The 20,208-nt window shown below is 27.5% G+C and overlaps 1 protein-coding gene across 1 annotated transcript in view; it reads left to right on the top strand.

Annotated features, from left to right (window-relative positions):
• The window catches only part of LOC111040180 (glutamate-gated chloride channel alpha-like), an 87,274-nt gene extending 67,875 nt beyond the window's left edge, over positions 1-19,399 (top strand). Inside the window, exons 3-14 of the mRNA XM_022323970.1 lie at positions 1,207-1,311; positions 2,396-2,484; positions 5,224-5,307; positions 5,386-5,450; positions 5,577-5,797; positions 6,164-6,246; positions 6,551-6,691; positions 7,245-7,397; positions 7,863-8,092; positions 10,408-10,482; positions 15,012-15,098; positions 16,207-19,399. Of these exons, the coding sequence (XP_022179662.1) occupies positions 1,229-1,311; positions 2,396-2,484; positions 5,224-5,307; positions 5,386-5,450; positions 5,577-5,797; positions 6,164-6,246; positions 6,551-6,691; positions 7,245-7,397; positions 7,863-8,092; positions 10,408-10,482; positions 15,012-15,098; positions 16,207-16,383 (1,488 nt within the window). The 5' untranslated portion in view covers positions 1,207-1,228 and the 3' untranslated portion in view covers positions 16,384-19,399. The remainder of the gene's footprint in view (positions 1-1,206; positions 1,312-2,395; positions 2,485-5,223; positions 5,308-5,385; positions 5,451-5,576; positions 5,798-6,163; positions 6,247-6,550; positions 6,692-7,244; positions 7,398-7,862; positions 8,093-10,407; positions 10,483-15,011; positions 15,099-16,206) is intronic.
• Positions 19,400-20,208: the final 809 nt, after the last annotated feature.

A 20,208-nucleotide genomic window follows, 5' to 3' on the forward strand; every position in this document is an offset into this window, starting at 1 on the left:
CATAAAATATAGAATAATTTCTGATCGTAGTTATCAACGGTTCAATAGAATAGGATCATAACATAATAGCTTTTGGCAAGATATAAGAAAATCTAAAATTATATGAAATTAAATCCGTTACAGTCTGCAATATGAACATATCTTACGTATATTTAAATATTTTCCATACCTTGTTGAAAAATAAATAAAGATATAAGATCTTGTGAAAAATATATTTTAATCATATGAGTGTATGCATTACAGTTAATCGACCTATAGTACATGATAACATAATATACTCATTCAAATTGACGAAACAACTATTTTCAATCGAAACATAAGCGTCTAATGAGATTAATAAAGGTGTATTCATGAATTAACTCATTACAAATTATAAGAAATTATTTTCATAGAAGGATCATGTATTTAAGTATAAGTATATCTATATTTGTTTTTATGGAATTGCATTACCTCTAAATTATTTATAATTATTTATAATTTATAATTTAAGTTTTAAAATACTTATTGAGTAGAAAGTACACATAATACGTTTGGTGGCTACATTATAAGACTAAATTTATGTTATGCTTTTACGTTGTGCATTTTACACGTTTACAACATTAAAAAAAAAACATTTTGTTATTAGTTAGTTTTTAACGTTTCTTTACAGACTAAAGATTATTATTATATTAATATTATAAACTAGATATTTTTATAAACATTTTGAAACAAATAAAAAATATTTGCGAATGTATATGTTGAACTATGTTATTTGAAAATTTGTTAGGGAACTAAAATATTGTTTAGTAAATATAATACACACTATGATGGAATAATGCAAAATAAGTTTAAATCTCAGATTATTGTACAATTAATAACATCTGCAGCAACTGTAATCGGTTAGAATAAATAAATTATAAATTAAACTTTGAAGTTATACGTACATATGAATATGCCACGTCGTTTTTATATATGGATCAATATTTTTCAATAAGTTACAAATGAAATAATAAAATATCATTGTTACATTTTTGTTTAATGATATATTTTTATTATTATTAAAAGTCCAACGAACATGAACCAAAAGTGTGTATGTAGTTAATATCGACTAAAAATATTTGTCAATTAATACGCACATCTTAAATTAAATACCTTGATTTAAAACCATACTGTTATACATTGTTTTGAACCGTCGTGATTTATTATCGTATTAATAATATTGTGAAGTGTTTGTTTCAGATGCCATAGAATGGAACGAATATGGAGGCTGCTACAAGCGGCTTCCTTTCTCGTACCGTTACTACAAAACGTGCTATCAGATAGTTCAGACGTGTAAGTAGAATCATTAAATAAAATTACACCAGAATAATATATTATTGTATTTAAAATTAAAACCAACGACCAACAAAGCTAAACTTATCAAGACTTATTACCTAGTAAAATATATACCGGTGCAATATTGATTAATATATTAATGATTTATACCACATCATATAATATTATAATACCTTTCTCTTTGCATTGAACTTTTTGAGATTTTCTATTAAACTTACAAATTAGTAATCGATAAAAAAAAAGGTGCGTTCGGAACTAAATCGTATCCGAAAATTATGTTTCGATTCAGTTGCACTCACGGTAAAAATGATACAATATCTTCCTATTATTTTCAATCTCGCTTTTACAGACCAAAAACTATAATTTTCACAAATAAGATTTACACGTACCTTTTGAAAAATCTTTGATTATTATAATTTAAAAACTTCTGTAAAGCAAACTTTTAGCCATTAATAATGTATAATTGTTTACTCTTTTTCACTTAACATTTTATTAGCTTTCATTATTAATTAATACATTTCAATTTCAAAAGTTTAAAAGTTTACAACCTCGTTGTCGCGGGTTGTGAAAACCTAAGCAAAAAACTGATTTCTATCGATACATCGCTGGACGCAATTCAGTTGTCGTGACTCAAATAATATTATTTTTGAACACAATTTGTACTCCACCATATAAACTGTAGATGGAAAAATAATATTCCCTTCGCTTCATTTTTTATAACAAATAGTTCCTTGTTTTACTTTAATCAAAATTACGGTCTTGTGAACTGTATACAAAATATAGGTCGTTTTAAGTTATCATAAATTTCAAAAAGTAGGTATATATTATATTTTATACCGAGTTTAAAAATTAGTTTATTTTAATTTAACCTATATATTTACTTTATAATCTCTCATATTATTTATATTCTTTAGGATAATTCGATTTAATGATTCGAACTTAATATTGATAATAGTATGTTTGCAGATAGTCTGTGTTAAGTGTATTAAATAAGCTTTATAGTTTAAAGCAACTTACAACATATTATATATAATTGCTATAGAACTTTAACTGTTTGAATTCATTAAATATTTCACTTAAGGTTTGAAAATGGAAAATCAGACAAAGAGATACTTGATAATTTGGTGAACCCAAACAGATATGACAAAAGATTATTGCCACCAGTGGATGGTAAGTAATTTTCAATCGATTAATATTCCGTTTAACAATGACTATATCGACGGAGCCCATGAGGTAAAATAATAATAATAAGCCTATATAATAATTACAAAAACTACTTTTTAATTTTTTTTTTCTTCAATTTATTACTATGTAAATGTGGAATTCAAAAAGTAAAAAAAAAATAAATGTACTTTTTTTTAGTGTCAATTACCAACAAATAATTACATTATATATTAAGTCTTAAGGAAAACATAAGAACTAATAACATAGTGAATAGTCATATAGTATAATGTTCATCATATTCAGCTCGAAGACACTTGATCACATTTTTTAAGATCCATTCTTTTTTGCATAATTTTCTATGTGTATAACCTGGAAGTCACTCTATACCATATGATATTATCATTGGATGTATAGGTGTTTTTTAGTTTATAGGTAAATCGCATATAAGTCATTATAGTGGATCTGTTAAGAATTTAATTTGAAACATAAAACATTGCATGTCATAAACAATTTAATTAAATATTGATTTAATTGATGGGTTAATATTTTTTTTTAATATATTATACTAAAATTATTTTTTTATTTTGAGAATAATTACATTTTACATAAATCAACATAAAATATTTCATAATTGATTTAATCTAAAAATCTTAATAAAATGCAGTCACTGATTCCACTAGAACAATTTTATAGTAAATAATTTTATTTTGATTCCCAATTTTTTTTATATGCATCGTATTAAAGTTCTTTAATTTGTATACTTTATATGTATACTTTACTTTTACCTTCCAACCCCCAATTGACCTTTGATCATATTTAATTTATATTTAATTGTATATTTACTACTGATCCCTTCCCATTTTTTTCATTTTGTTAAAGTTCTTTAATTTTGTATGCATTTATACATGTCTTATTCCAGCGAACATTAAGTGACATCTGTATAATAATTAATAATTTACTAACAAAATTATTTGGTATTAATTAATTGAGCTTAAGTATCAAAACTATAGAAGACAATCTCTAGCTTCCATGACAACATAATTTTATTGTTAATTTAATTCATTTGTTTTTTTTTAAATTAATATGATTGCTGGTTGTTCTGTTCTTCTTGCCCAATTATATTTTCTATGTTCTACTGAAGTCAATTTATTTGTAAGCTCTATCCAGTGAGCTCTAAGTCACATCTGAATCACTTGTCTTTGAAAATTAATTGATAATAGTTTTTTACAGTTAAAATTCCACATAGATTGCAATCTCCGATTCCGTAATTTTTTTTTTGCTTTTTAAATTGTATAATATGCCCACGGGCCGCCCTTGATCCCCTCACGAATTTATTTTTGTTTCTAACTTACACTCAAGTTAATTTATTTTTTAACTCTTTCCAGTCATCTTTGAGTGACCTCTGAATAATAATTAATTAATGAATTCTCCTGCCGTTGTCCCGAGACTTAGTATTGACACAGTGATAATGAATTGTTTAATTTAATAATTTACACAATACCTACTAATAAAATGTTTATGAAGTAAATATATACGCATTACACGTATGGATAAATGCATAATATTGCAAGCTTCAAAATGTATAATGATTCGCTTTTAAAAATATTGCATATATTTTCCAAAAACCTTAGAAAAAATATGAATAATTTATATTACGTATTACACGGGTAAAGTAGCAACATTATACGACCTCATCGCAACCATTTATCGCGTGACTCAATTTCAGACGTTTTTAGAAGTGGAGTTCGTCTCTTTATTCTAGACTTTTTATAGCCCTTCTAGATCTAAAACTGATCCATGTGAACAACCAACTAAACCTACATAGATAGCAATACTATTATTCGTATTGAAGCAATTACTTTATATGTGTTAGTAAATTATTAATAATTACTGTCTAAATTCTAATCCAAACTAGAATTATAATATATATTTTAAAAATACAAAATATTTAAATACTCAATACTTTCTGAGTACCCAATATCGGTACCACTTTACACCGTCTCATTTTAGTTATGAGACAATTATTGTCTCACAAATAACCCGCTCTCACACCACCACAACAAAACAGTTTGGATCCTTTTCGTTACAATTACATTCAATCTTAATGATAAACGCATAATAAAATAATAAACGTATTTATTACTACATTTAAAACTTGTTTAATTACTAATAATAAAATAATGTTAGTTATTAGAACAAAAAAAATAGTGTCACAGTTTATAAAATATAACTGACTCGAAAACCCAACCATATCTCATTTATAATAAGTATTATAAGGCATTTTTCATTTTTCCTTCCTCCATGCTTAAAATTCACGCGGTGTGGTTTAGTTTCTATGGTCGTTTACAAACCTAAAAGCATATTTTATGATATATAGGAGGTAAATATAATATAATACTGTGTACCTATAACAATAAAAACAATGCACAGAGCGCCAGAGACCAACTAAAATTATTCTCTAGTTCACTTTACTAAGCTCCGTATATAAGCTTGTTAAAAACGATATTTATAAATTATTATATCGTAGGTAATTATTTTATGATGTCTTAAAACTGAAATATAATACAAGAATGTGTAGATTCATAGAAAATGTATGATTGGATTAAAACGTATGAACGAAAACACTATTGTCAGGGTAGATGAATAATCAAAACAATAACTGCAGTTATTAACTAATTCCAAAATTGATCCTATGTTTGAAAACAACTATTTTTCTGAAGATATGAAAATCGTGTGCATGTTTAGATCAAGATTTTTGTTGCGGTATGAAAACGCCTCAAGACGTGAGAGTGATACTTCCTTCGGCAAACAGACATCCTATTCGTAAAGGTATGTGCCCATGGACATCATATTAAATTTGTTCGACATAATAAACATACCTAATATAATAAAATCATGAATTTCCAGGGCCCTTATTAGTAAATGTCAGTGTGCTATTACTCAGTCTGGCCTCGCCCGACGAGTCTAGTTTGGTAAGGAAACATATTAAATATAAATCGATCGTTTTAAATTTTAATGATATATGCAAGTTCGTGGCACCACCGTCTATTCACATTTTCCTACACGAATGCTCACAATATTTCGTTTGTTTCGTCTAGAAGTACGAGGTTGAATTTTTACTGCAACAACAATGGTATGACCCTCGTCTGCGGTACTCGAACCAAAGCAGGTATGATTTTCTAAATGCTATTCACCACCACGGGGATATTTGGGTGCCGGACACGTATTTCATCATGCACGGCGATTTCAAAGCATCGCTAATACCAGTACACTTTTCTCTGAGGATCTACAGGAACGGCAGTGTCCATTATTTAATGAGGTAATTATAACCGTGAAACTCACTCTTGCCCGGTCCCATTCCAAATTTCAAATATGGGATATCTCTGGCTGGTTGGTAAAGTTTTGTAGTTGAATCGTTAGTGTGCCCATATAGTTGTATAATACGATAGGGTTTCCCGAACATTCGTTAGATCCTGACCGGTAGTAAACGTATTTGCACGCCACTCTAGGGTCACGTTGGCTGTGAAATATTCCAAGGAAGCGATAAGGTGAATTTGGTAAATTTAATCTGCCAAATCCCACAACTACAAAACTTTAAAAAGTGGCAAACGTTTATTGTACTAACATACGTATTTTGAAAAATTATAAATTAATATGTGTAGAAAAAAAATTAACAATTTTTCAGACGCCATTTGATCCTGTCTTGCCAGGGTATATTGAACATATTTCCGTTTGATGATCCGCAGTGCACGTTTTCAATGGAAAGCAGTAAATATTTTATTTTCATAACGTTTATATTATTAAGTGATAAATAAAATAACAAATTGATTTTCGTGAACAAGGTACGACGATCTGAATTGTATCTTGTTTTTACGACACGACTCATCATAAAAGTTATTGGTTTGTTTTCATTAAAGTAATCAAGTGTGACTTAATAAAAAGTATTTTTATGAGATGAAAAAGTCGTAAATACTATTAATGTTATGTTATATATTTCATTTTTGTGCGTACGAGCAACGAAATTGCATTTTTTTTTTTTTTATCACTTTTGATTGTCGTCTATTCTGTTTAGTATCATATGAAATGTCTGCTATAAAATATGTGTGGAAAAATGATGAAAGCACTTTGAAGAAGTCACCATCGTTAAAAACCTTAAATGCATACTTAGACCGAAATCATACAACCGAATGCCCATCTACTGGCAGTTGGAGAGGTAACATAGTATATTTTATGTTTACGATTATAAAATGTTCGTATTATTGATATTTAACTATCATTGTTTCAGAGAAATATCTATGCGCTTTAAATTAAATTTAAAATTTGCTATTTTGCTATTTGGTAGATAATTCCTGTCTAACAATTAATAACTCTAAACGAAACACGCTTAGAGTACACACATGTGATAAAATAAATACCATTTTTCCGGGTGTCTACCTCAACTATCTTTATAACAAAAAATATGGGCAATTAAAAACTCCATTCATAGTTTCAGACATAAAAAAATACACAAATTTAATACACAAACAAATGAATAATATAGGTACCTACATTTAAATTTTAATGAACTTAAAATATTTTGTGTTATAAAAATACTGATGTAATTTATTTTATCACTTTTAAATTACTATCCATTTGTAATAAATTATTATTATTAAATATTGTAGTTTTTCCAACATTTCTAATATTACATATTATTAAGGGGGTATTATATTATTATAGAGTATAATTTAAATACATAATGTTGACAAATAGTTAATTATTTATAGGTAACTATAGCTGCCTTGAAGTGAATTTGATTTTTACCAGAGACAGAGCATTCTATTTTACTACGGTTTTCATACCTGGTATAATATTGGTGACTTCATCATTCATCACGTTCTTTCTTGAATGGAATGCAGTGCCGGCAAGAGTAATGATAGGTATTTTATTTTAATCTACCGTAACTATATTATTTCATTCAAAAAGTCCAAATGAAGTATCCTCCATTTTTAATAATAAAGTTTACAACAATCATTAAGTAAAATATGTTTAGAATTTTAAACATTTTTACATAATATGTGCAATTAATGATTTATTTAAAATACTGTTTAAATTATTTAAACAGTATTTTGATTCAACTGACCAGACATTTACGAAATTCTAAATAATTAATCGGTATCTATCATAATCATCCACATAAGCAATATAGATAACGTCCAACATACAATATTATTATTTTGATAAGTCAAAACAAAAAATTGATACTAGATCAATATAATTTAAGTATTTTATAAACTACAACAACTTCTAGCCATCATTTTTGTTAGCAAATATCTAGTTCCTTAAGTGTATAAACATGATTAGCACTAACTTTCCGTATAGTAAAATAACACGGTGTATTTTAGGTGTAACTACAATGTTGAATTTTTTCACCACATCAAACGGTTTCCGAAGTACTCTGCCAGTGGTATCAAATTTAACAGCCATGAACGTTTGGGATGGCGTGTGTATGTGTTGTATATACGCCAGTTTATTGGAGTTCGTATTAGTAAACTACGTGGGACGAAAACGTTCAGACTGGCCGTTACCAATTGTATACCAGAATCAAGATCGAGACTACAAACAAATAACGCAAGTAAGGTTTCGTTGTACTTAGTTTTTCTTTTTATATTGTACACGCACACCACATACCATAAAATACGTATCATATTCCGGCAACTTAAATTGCTTGTGACTCATACCTATTTATATTATCGTATGGACGTTAAAACTCCTTTAAAATATCAGTTCTCCAATTGTTAATATATTATGTATGCGACTCCCGGAGAGTTCAATATGGTTAATTTTATTTAGTGATATGTCTTTAATTTTACTAATACATTATCGGTTATGAGTCATCACCCATTAGTCGGTAATCATTAGTAATAATTACATGTTATTATATAATAAACTAAAGTTAAGAGATAGGTAACTATAGAAGTATATGAAACACACCAAGCCATCCCTTATTACTTGCATTTGTTATTTACTGATACTTAATTCAAGTTTACTTTCATTTTAAATATTAATTATAAGTATTACAAAAACATAACACCAGGCTGTAATTACAATAGGTAATTGATTTTACATAATACAATTGCATTCGCATGTAGCAATCCCAAGAAGTTATCTCTTCGAATTACTGATGAAATATTTTTTAATCGATTAGAAATGGATCTAGAAAATCCGTCTGTATACTACACGTTTTATTATTAAACGAAAATATACATCCAAAAAAGACATAAGGACATTAAATTGTTATACGTTTCTACTGTAAAAAGTTATTATTTGAATAAAGCAGTTTTATTATAGAAGTCCTATATTATATAGCCTATATAATATAGGCACACGGCGAATTTGGATTTAACCATATAAGACATTAATATAATAACCTGAAGATCGCTAAGGGAAATAAAATCGAACCTGCCTCATATTTTTCATATGATAACGGGTACATTCTTAAACAAAAATATTAACAATAATAATAAGCAAATATAAAACTACCTAGGTGTATACCAGAATGAATGTGTCACAAAGACTTTTTGCATGGAAATATCGTACAATAAGGTTATTACATTTGCATTTTAATATAAAAGTGATAAAAATACTATATGAGACTATCCTCTTGTCTAGAAAGTTCGTGTGTTATATTATACTTTATCCTGTTATGACATAATAATAACTTTATGAAACTTATAATGTCGTCCCGGTAAACATTTGCACACACACGTTTTTCACAATGTGTGTACACATAACAAAAATTCCACACCTGAAGACATCACAATTACATTAGACGTCTGTCTTCATTTATAAAAGTCGTTTTAGCGATATTGTGGACAGACGTGCAGTGTATTTCTAATTTATCAGATGCGTGATTTGATATTAATATTCCGATCCAGTCAAAGGTGAATCCAAGATAAGTTTATAGGTAGTGTGACGATTATTATTATTTCACACATTTATAAGATACTAAATTGATAATAAATAATATAATTTCTTGCAGGATAACAATGAAGGTCAACATGTACGTAGGGGCTCCTATAAGCACTCTACAGCCCCCCCCCCTCTCCCCAAATAAATGCACTGCAAATGTTGGTTGTTTCATCAACAACGTTGTAAATCGTATTTTGTACTTACTTTGCATACAATAGAAACCAGAACAAATATTCAAACGCACGAATATATTCTTGCTATAGTTATCACTCATCTGCAATCTTCACTTATCACACTTCGACGTAGGTAACAAATGTAACGACCACTGCGGTGTAAGTGTATTACCTATTGACTTATAATTGACTTTTACCGATTTATATATGACTGTAAGACTATGACGCCCTTAGACAAATTTATCAATTTAATTGATTGATGAATGACAAATATACAGGCATTACATTTGATATTAATTACATTTATTAGGTAATAGAAAAGTTAGTGCTAAAATCAGATCATTATTAATGTCATGGCTCCATCAATCACGTAATAATAGAAAAGGATAAATAATTTAGATAAGTATCTCCTTCCAATGTTCATGAAGGTCTGGTCACGCCTAAATTGAGTTCTGTTTATAAACTGAGAAAAGACTCTTCAGTATAAATACCTAGTACATAAATAGTTTATTATTATTTAGGATATATTCTGTATGTTGTATGTACAATGTAATAAATTCTAACATAATTCGACGAAAAATGTAAATAATAAGTACCTAGATAGGTAGTGACTACCACTAGTACCGTTAGGCACCAATGCATTTTATAGCATATTGCATTACCTATGTACAACGTACAAAATTATATATTTATTAAAAACGTAAGCGCTTTTTTAATGCCTTTCAGCTCTATTTCGTTTTTTTTTTTATACAAAATATAACAAAATAAAAGCTGATAAAATAATTTTTTCTCGATATTCCCACAGCGTTACTTAAATCGACAAGATGCAAATCAGATTAGTTATGAAAGTTATGTGGATAACGAGAAATATTCAATATACGTAAGATTTTGGATAATAATTAAGTAATATTGAAGGAAATCGGATACAATGTATTTATGTACCGTATTCCCGATGTAGTATATGATAAATGCCCTGCAGTAGAAATAACTGAATTAAGAAAGAAACTTGTATGCAGTACATTATTTAGCAAGCTTACTTAATATAATATCACAGGTACAGCTCGCCGCAATAATAACGCTATATGTAATGTATGACATATATGCTTGGTACAAATTTTAATAAATAACATAATATATTTACTGACTTAGAAATATTTTACTTTGTATAATAATATGCAAACACATGTAAATCGTAGATGGATGTTGGCCTTAATGAACGAGAAACGTGGTTACCGACAACTATAATTTTATACCATTTTCCCGTTGGACTTTTTTCAGATGAGCACTTAGTGTACATTTATTAGATTAAAATAAAATTATTCAATGTCTGATTTAGTCTTGGAAGTTGCTTATTTGCATTTTTCAAATGCAAATAAAATATTGTTAGCTGTCTTTTCACTTATTTCGAAACTTCATATTACCCTTATCCATATTTCCTGAATTAGTTTTCAGAACTTAACTTAAAATATTTACTTAGAGTAGATATATATTTTATATTTTTATAAATTGTTCGATTTCATACTATCAAATTTTTTTTCGTCGATATTAAATCATTAAATAATGACCAGATGTATATTATTGATATAATTACATGTGAAGAAAAAATTATTTACTTATTAGGTGCATTTTATAAATATGTAGAATGTAAGTAATATATGTGTATGCATAGTGATCCAGTTAAGAGGGTTCACTAATTGTCTCGAAGAATATTGACTTTTTTTGAATTTTTTTTTAAGACTTTCAGATTTATGCTTTTCTAAAACTGTTTAATATTTTAATTTTTTTCACCCTTATATTTATTGTTGTAACTACTATTAACTTTTGATTTTCAAATGGGAACATATAACAAAAAAGTCATAAATAGATAAAACTATTTTTTTTATAAATTTTCTTCGTTATTTCGTTTGCGAGGTACAGTTCCTTAAAGTTTGGTGGTTTAAGGAAGTTTTATAGTCGGTAGTAATACAAATATCGTATTTACAGCTAATTCGTTATGTCTAATATTAGTTGATAGGCTAATAAATGATTTTGGTTCAAAGAACCATCACTTATTAATTGTTAGTTGTTACCTTGAGTTGAACTTATGGAAGAGTGGTTGAACGTTATCGAATTTATCACTTAGAACTCCTGGTCTTTACAAATGAATAAATAGTATAATCAACAACTCCTTAGACAACTGAACTTTGAAGATATGTACCTCGTAAATGAAATAACGAAAAATAAAAATTATAATGCAAATGTTCATAAATAAAATGATTTTAAAAATGTATGACCTTTTTATCATAATATTATGTTCTTATTTGAAAATCAAAAGTTGATAGTAGTTTAACCAATAAATTTAAAGGTAGAAAAAATTAAAATATCATAGTTTTAGAAAAGCATAAACCTAAAAGTTTAAAAAAAAAAAAATTTGAAAAAAGTAAATACTTTTCGAGATAATTAGTGTACCCTCTCAAATGAATCATTCTGTATATATATATCATTCGTTACCAATATGTAATTTTCGAATCCTGCTTGTTTTTATTTCTTACCCTGTTTCCAGAGGTTTTTAATTCAAATTATTTGAATAAAACATTATTTTGATCAAAAATATAACGTACCAATAGTAAAAATAATTATTAATTTATTTGTTATTTTATATGTTTATAATAAAAAGTTATTATTTTTACTATCATTGTTTGTATTTTGCCAACATTTGTAAACACTCAATTTATTGATAATCAGTAATCACCAATCACATTTTATGTAGGTAATGATAAATATGTACACTTTTGCACAATAATGTATTATCTAATTTTATGTTAGATAATAAATCAAGACTTATGAGTTATTTAAGTTATCTAAATATTTTTAAATCTAAACAAAGTAGGTAGGTAGTATGTATACTTATTTTTTTTCATTATTATTATTCTCTGTACAGCTTCAACAACTTAAGTTATTAACTTATAACAATATTCAATAATAATGCTATGTATGATTAAATACAATGGTTTTTCTAGATGAAGTTGTACATATGAATGTTTGAGAAATTAGATTATTTTGATGATGTTGTCTTCGATTACGCTAAAGGCTTTAAAGAGGTTGTCAGGCATCCTTAGGCTTTTTCCAGTTGATATATAACATATTTTTAAATAAAACTCTTAAATTAAATGGATCAAATTTTAATGTATTTCAGACCACATTACATTGTATAAAATTATAAACATTAATTAAATGTGTAGGTACACGGCTAAATTAACAGAATAATTTCAAATACAAGCATAAATAACAATATACTTGTACAGAAAAAAAATATTATCATTAACTAATAATACTTATAAGTTATACTTTTATTAATATTAATGCATAAACCGAAATATAGGGCAAGATTAAATACTATGGTGTCAAGATATATGACTAATTAATAAAGTAAAAATGTGTGTAAGCCTAAAAAAATTATATTTATATACCTACCTAACTTGTAAGTTAAATTAGTAAAATAATAAATATAGAAATACATATAAATTATAATACGTTATGTACTCGTAAAATAAACTCTCCTATACAGCAAATATAAGTACTCATGATATAAATCACATTTATTTATTTTTGATTAAGGTACGAATTATAGAGGTAAATAAAAATATGATTAGGTATTGATTAATTCAACATAAATATCAGTATGAAATTATCAATGACAAAATCAAGAAATTTCACCCACTTACTTATATTATAACACGTAACAACACGGAGTAAAAATTTTACTTTCACAGAAATATTACTTCTTATAGAAAAAAATCTCAAACATTTTTTCTAATTTATTTCTTATATTCAATATGTGTACATATTGTAGGTATAACATTATTATAGTTGTATTGTCTTTCAAATAAAATAACTAATTTTTTAATCAGTTTTTTTCTGACAGTTGTCTTAAAAGTAGATAAGGTTTATTTTGTATGCATTGGACACAGGTAGGTACTTAATTTTAACTAGCTGTTATTAATAAAAATATCTTACCTTTAAAGTTTATTAAATTTTGGCTCAACACACTTCATGATATTTTAGAGATATGTTTTAAAATAGGTAGATATTATTCATTATTTCGTCAGACTCTATTTTGTACTTTGTATTAATTTAAAATATTTGCAGTTTTCACAACTTTAAACTTGTAGTTTAAACCAATTTAACTTGAACAATATTTTTCTATAATTTGAAATTGTATTTCTACTATAGGTTCGAAAAAAACATCATATAACATAACATATATTATATACGATGTGTGCTATTAAAATAAACAATTTCCGTTCAAAGGAAAAACAAAGTTCCCACATTATATTTCCACTAGGAATAATTATAATAATATACTTGCTGGGGAACACTGTGCACAATATAACTGACAAAGGTCAGATCTACCACAGTCGCAGTGGCAACAGTGTGCGTTATGTTCGGTATTCGACCCATGAAAACCACTATCCCTGCGAAAGGGTGCATAATATAATATACGCGCCATACGAACTGTAACAGTTTTTTGCACAACATATTTCTATAATAAAATGGTTTATTTTATTATCAAGCTGTAATAGCCAATTATTGACAACAGCTCTTAACACAACTTTAAAAATAATACTTTCTTTATTGTTTGTATCTTGCTTAAAACAATATTTGTGTTATAATAATGGTCGTTTAATAATAATCGACACATTTAAATGTGATTTATGTGATGATTACAGTATTTTCAAATAATATTTTTACCATCCTGTAATATTCGTTTACAATTAGTGTTAAGCGAAGTTGGAAGCCTATAAATTATTTCCGATCCGTTTTGTTTACCTATATTTTTGGTTAGTTTATTCTGAACTACAAGAGCAAGTTAGATTTTTATTTCAATTTCATCTTGCTCGTTTAATGCCTGAGTAAACTGTAGAATACAATATGAGTACTTAAAATTTTCACGAATAGATATCTACAATGTTGATGTTTTATCTTTTATATAATCTATTGTTTCGTTTACGAGAACAATAGAAACACTCTAAAATGTAAAATGATCGATAACCGATTTATTGGTATTGAAAAATTCCAAAATATGACTATAGAAATAATTTTGTATTGAGCCTAAAATTATAAAATTCTGAAGTATGAAATGTGGCCTATTTGCAACTATTACGTACTTACAGTGAGCAATATAATTTGTATTCTTTAAATAATTTTCTATCTTCATTATTATGCATACGATCATGAAGTAGATAAATGTTGTAATTATAATATTATATTGTATTGTATTTACACACCTACTTGTCTCATAGAATTTTTATAACAATCAATTAAATGCAATACATATTTTAGTGCCCATAACATTTTATTGAAACCCGGCCAGAGTTAATATTATTTTATATCGTAATAATTCATTGCATAACTCTTGTTTTCATTTAGAGTGACAAGACCCAAGGGGAATGTTCCAGTTGTGGGCAAGGGGCGTGCACACATTCGTTATTACACAACACCTGCCCATCAAAAACAGTATGTATACTTTTGCAATAAGCGCGTAAAAACGTTTATTAGACTAGTTTAACGTTTGAAGTAAAAAAAAAAATGTTCTGTTCTTGCAACAGATCTATTAAATTTAATTATTAAATAGTGTGTCGTGGTTAATTTAAATTTAATAGGTACCTGTGTGATTAGTATTGGTGAATAAGCTATTTATTATTTATGTTATACTATAAGGTTTATTTGCATAAAAAAATTTACAAAGAGATCTACTACACCTATTAACACATAGGTACATAAATAGGTACCGCAGGTTAAAATACAATTGTGTTTACCAATTCGTATACCTATTACTATATTTCTTTGACGGAAAATTGCCGCTTTCGTTGCAATTTATAAATATAAAAATAATTAATATAATATAAGTAACCTAACCTAATTGATTTCCACATGACATTAAGTGCCTATACCTACACTCGTATTTTATCAGTTTTCATGTTTTCCATTTTAAAATGAAACTTAAACTTATACCTAAGGGATTTTTATTTTTATTACCTCATATTCATTTTATTATCTTAAGCTAAGCAATTCTTATAACTTATTCTATGTATGCCTTAGTCCAGCAGTTCTCAAACTGCGTTTCGTACTTCCGTGGCCCCCAGGGATCTGTGACACTCATGCCAGAGTCCGCGACACTCATGACAGGGTCCATGGCCCTATGAACTAAATCTAAAAGTTTTAATTCCATTTCCTACAACATTTATTTATGCGAAAAACCCTTTACCCCTGTAATTTATATTAAAAACAAGTTTCGAAACTGCATATAACACAGAATTTGAACTACGATTAAAACTTTCGAGTACCTATTGAATCTGATGTTCAAAAACTGATGTCCGAAATTCAACACTGCATTTTGAAAAGTTCAAGACACTTTTCTAGCACTCCCAAAAAGGGTTTACTGCAGAAGAATAGTACCAATGAGCTATGATACATAACATTATATTACAATGATTTCAAACACGTCATAAAAATAGAAAAATAAATTTACCTGTACTGTATAATAATAATAATGGAAAAAAAACTTAAGTTTTGAATTGTAAAATTATAATATTGTGTTATTATATTTTTATTTTTTATTCAGGAAGAGCAAAATATCAGAAGCAATGGCGGCAACAAACGTAAAATGCCACCACACCCGATACGGATCGCTAAGACCATCGACGTCATCGCTCGCATCACATTTCCGACGGCATACGCAGTGTTTCTGATATTCTTCTTTATCCATTACACTAGTCATCCAAGCCATTGGTCCCAGTAGACATATTATTATGTATTATACGGGTGGCTCAAGAAGCTCAACGTTTATATATAGCAATATAATAATAATTTAATATAATGTTATTTTAAATACGATCAATACCGGTATTGTTTACAACTTTGAATTGGACTAATAAATGAAGGGGTCCAGTAAAATTAATCTAGATCTAGAAACAAAATAATTTAGGCTTGAGAAAAAAATCTCATACCACGGACAAAACAGCATTTCTAAAATCTAATAATATTATTAAATATCGACAAGTTGTTTGGGGCAGTTGTGTTTAATTGTATCAAAAAAATAAAAATTCATTAAAATACAGTTAGTTTTGCTAAAACCCAAATAGTGAATAGTATTTATTATATTATTCAAAAAAACTACAAATATTTCTTAATTGTAGTTTTTGCATTGGACTTTTAAATTATTTTGGTACCGTGGATATCTTTTTAGGGTTACCATCAAGACATATTTTAGCATTATAACCAAGAGTTATATTTTCAGAAGTCACTCGATGAAAACAAAATAATTTTAAATTGTAAAAAGCATTACATTACGGCCACAAAAATAGTCCCGTCTAAAATTTTAGTTAGAAAATTAAAACACATCATAAAAATATTATACTAGTCACAATATTATATTTGGTAGGCTCGTACGTTTATTGTTTAATAAATTACCACGATGTCGATATATATATATATATATATATATATTATAGATATGAAGATTGTTTTTCCCGTTGTTTGAGATTCATTTTTTCAAGATTTTTTACCCATTAGAAACCGATAGTTATATATAATATCGTATATAATAAATATAATACTATCAGATATTCCGGCAAATGGCAGGGGTCGATGTGCAGTATTTTTGTGATCGTAAAGTGCAGAAGTTATCGAACGACAGTTGTGTGTCTGTACAGATATCAACGCATCACGCATTGACTTCATTATATAAGTGCAATGTGCATAGGTGCATAATATAACGGTTTAAGTTACGCGTAGGTGTACTACACGGATATTGTAGACTTCAAAGTATAATTCACGTATTTTATTTGATTATAAATTCAATGTGTCATATACTCATGTGATAATTTAGTAGCATTTGCTCGTTTATGATTATTGTATTAGGTACCTACTACTATTTCTTTTCTTTTGACAATAAGTACTTTTTAGTATTTTAAATTATAATTCTCATAACGCATAAGGTATATTGTTATAATTATTTCCCCTGTATCTTCATACACTAACATGTCTAGGTACATGTTAGAGTCCTGCTGTGTATGTTTAAAAGTACCAAATAATTATTAATAAGTCTCTTGGACATATTATACCTAGGAACAATTTTTTCGGTGTACCTATTCTAAATTTATATGATTTATGAAACATGGAAGTACCTATACCTACTTATCATAATTTCAACAAATATTTACCATCCAAATGTGTTTTGTAACTAAGTAGGTACCTACTTCATTTTCTGGTTCTTCAGTTGTACGACGATACTTTAAACAACAACAAAATATCATTAAACTTTACCCGTTACGACACAACGCAGATGGGTAAATATCTTAATGGTACATTTCGCCGTAACGTAATTTCTCTAAAATGAGTATCGTGAAAAAAATGTAACGTAAAAATCAAAAGCGCCTTTTCAAAATGTTTGATCATATTCGTATGAAAATAGCTACATAGTCGTGGACCATAAAATTATATTTACTTGTAGACAATTAATTGTTGTAAAGTATACAGGTAAGACATACTAGGCTCTCTTAAAAAATGTTTCATAATACTAATGTTCAGTGTTCGGGACGTTCACTAAAAAAATTAATTCGTTCAAATTCACGTTCAGTTCACCAGGAACTCGTTCGTGTATCGTTCACCGAACATGAACGTGTGAACGTGCGTTCATGAACGACGTTCTTTCCAAACACCGTTAGTATTATAGGTATACTAATTATTATATATGTACCTATATATTGTATTCAGTATTCTAATAGAATAACAATAATTGATCCGATACGAAATCGTTACAATTTCTATTGGTTATTTTTTCATTTATTATCATAGCTCAACAATAATTTATATAAATAGGTATATATTGCGTTATTTATAGTCTTATAGATGAAAATTGTATTAATAATTCTATTTCGATCTGTTAATACTTTCGGACAATCAGAACCGTGTATATATTGTGTACGTCTGGATCTTTAACCTTTTCAAAATGATGCAGTTAACTTAAGACGCGCATAGGTCATAGGTGCATATTATATCAGTAATAATTCTAAATACATCATTTTTTTTTTTAATCTACGCATCAGGATTAGATTTTAGTCTTTAAAATAATTGAAACCCGCCTTATTCACGCCTTGTATAAAACGTAGGTACCTTCACATTTCACCAAATAAGTACCGTACACCCTCCGATATTTAAATTTCACGTACAGGGTCTAGTGTTTAATATTTTTGCATCCAATATTTTCAATGTTTCAATAAATATAATCTTATTTTAAAAACATGAATAAAAAAAATTATAAAAGAATACTGTCAAAAAAAAAACGCATTACTGTTGTACGTCCTGTGTTAGTGGCTATATAATATGTACCTAGTACAAAGTTGTATAATATGTGATAAGTACCTACATAATATGTACTAATCAGTTGTCACAATAAAAAAAAATAAAAACGACATATTTTATAAATTGAACCAATCATCTGTAATATTCATGATTTTGTTTTTACGTTAGAACTATGTCTTAAGTGCCAAAATATTCATTTAGAAAAATAGTTTGGGAGTATAATCAAGAAATGTTTAGAAATTGTCCAACTTAAGTAATAATAAAGTGCGATTATAAAATAAAAAAAAAATTTATACAACACAATATATAGTGTACACCACAGGTTTCTTTACCTACGTTGTTAATTTTGCTTTGTGCATAAGTGATAAAATTGACAAACATTTCATAAATTATCCACCAATATATTAACAATAAAGGTTTCATTAATTTAAAATAAAATGTCGATTTTTAAAATAAAAACAATTGGTAGTATAATATAGTAGTATACTTATTGTAAAAAAAAAAATAATAATAAATTGCATTAGGTACCTACTTATTTTTTGAACAGAACTACAACTGATGTACCTACCTATTAATGCACTTTGCGCCGCTTAAAAAAAATACTAATACGTAATACTAATACTACGTCCTACACGCACACTCACATTGTACGTCCAAAGTCAACTTATTACAATTTAAAACAACAGTTCACAGCATCTATTCATCCCTAACAAAACTCTAATTTCTGCGTTGTACCTAGACAACTAGTATTAATTTTTAAATTTTTGCAATAATAGTCATTATTTCATATAGATACCTAAATAGATAGGTACCTAGGTAGATACTATAGATAGGTATTAGCAATATTAGCTAGCTTAAGTGCCCACTTTCAATTACCTACGGCACAATTTATGTGTGCGATCATTGCCTTATTAGTTAATTCCATTTTATGATCACACATTAATAATTCTTTTTTATTTTGTGTTATTTGTAATCGTTTTAGCCTTGTTGATACACGTCTGTGTTTACAATGAGCTTTATTTTCCACTACCTTATTTGACATTTCACAGAAATTCAAAAAATATAATACGGCATCCGATTTGCGGAGCCGCACGAGTTAAAAACACGGGAAATCACTTAAGAAAAATGAACTTTGGGCTCTAAAAGGTCAAAAACTATAAAATTTACATGCACCCCGTGTCGTAAATTATACATCTAAAATATTCTTCATCAGTCGTGACGCATATGACACATTATACATAAATCACTTTCTGTGTGTAAC

Source organism: Myzus persicae, unplaced genomic scaffold, assembly GCF_001856785.1.
Source record: "Myzus persicae strain clone G006 unplaced genomic scaffold, MPER_G0061.0, whole genome shotgun sequence".
Lineage (NCBI taxonomy): Eukaryota > Metazoa > Arthropoda > Insecta > Hemiptera > Aphididae > Myzus > Myzus persicae.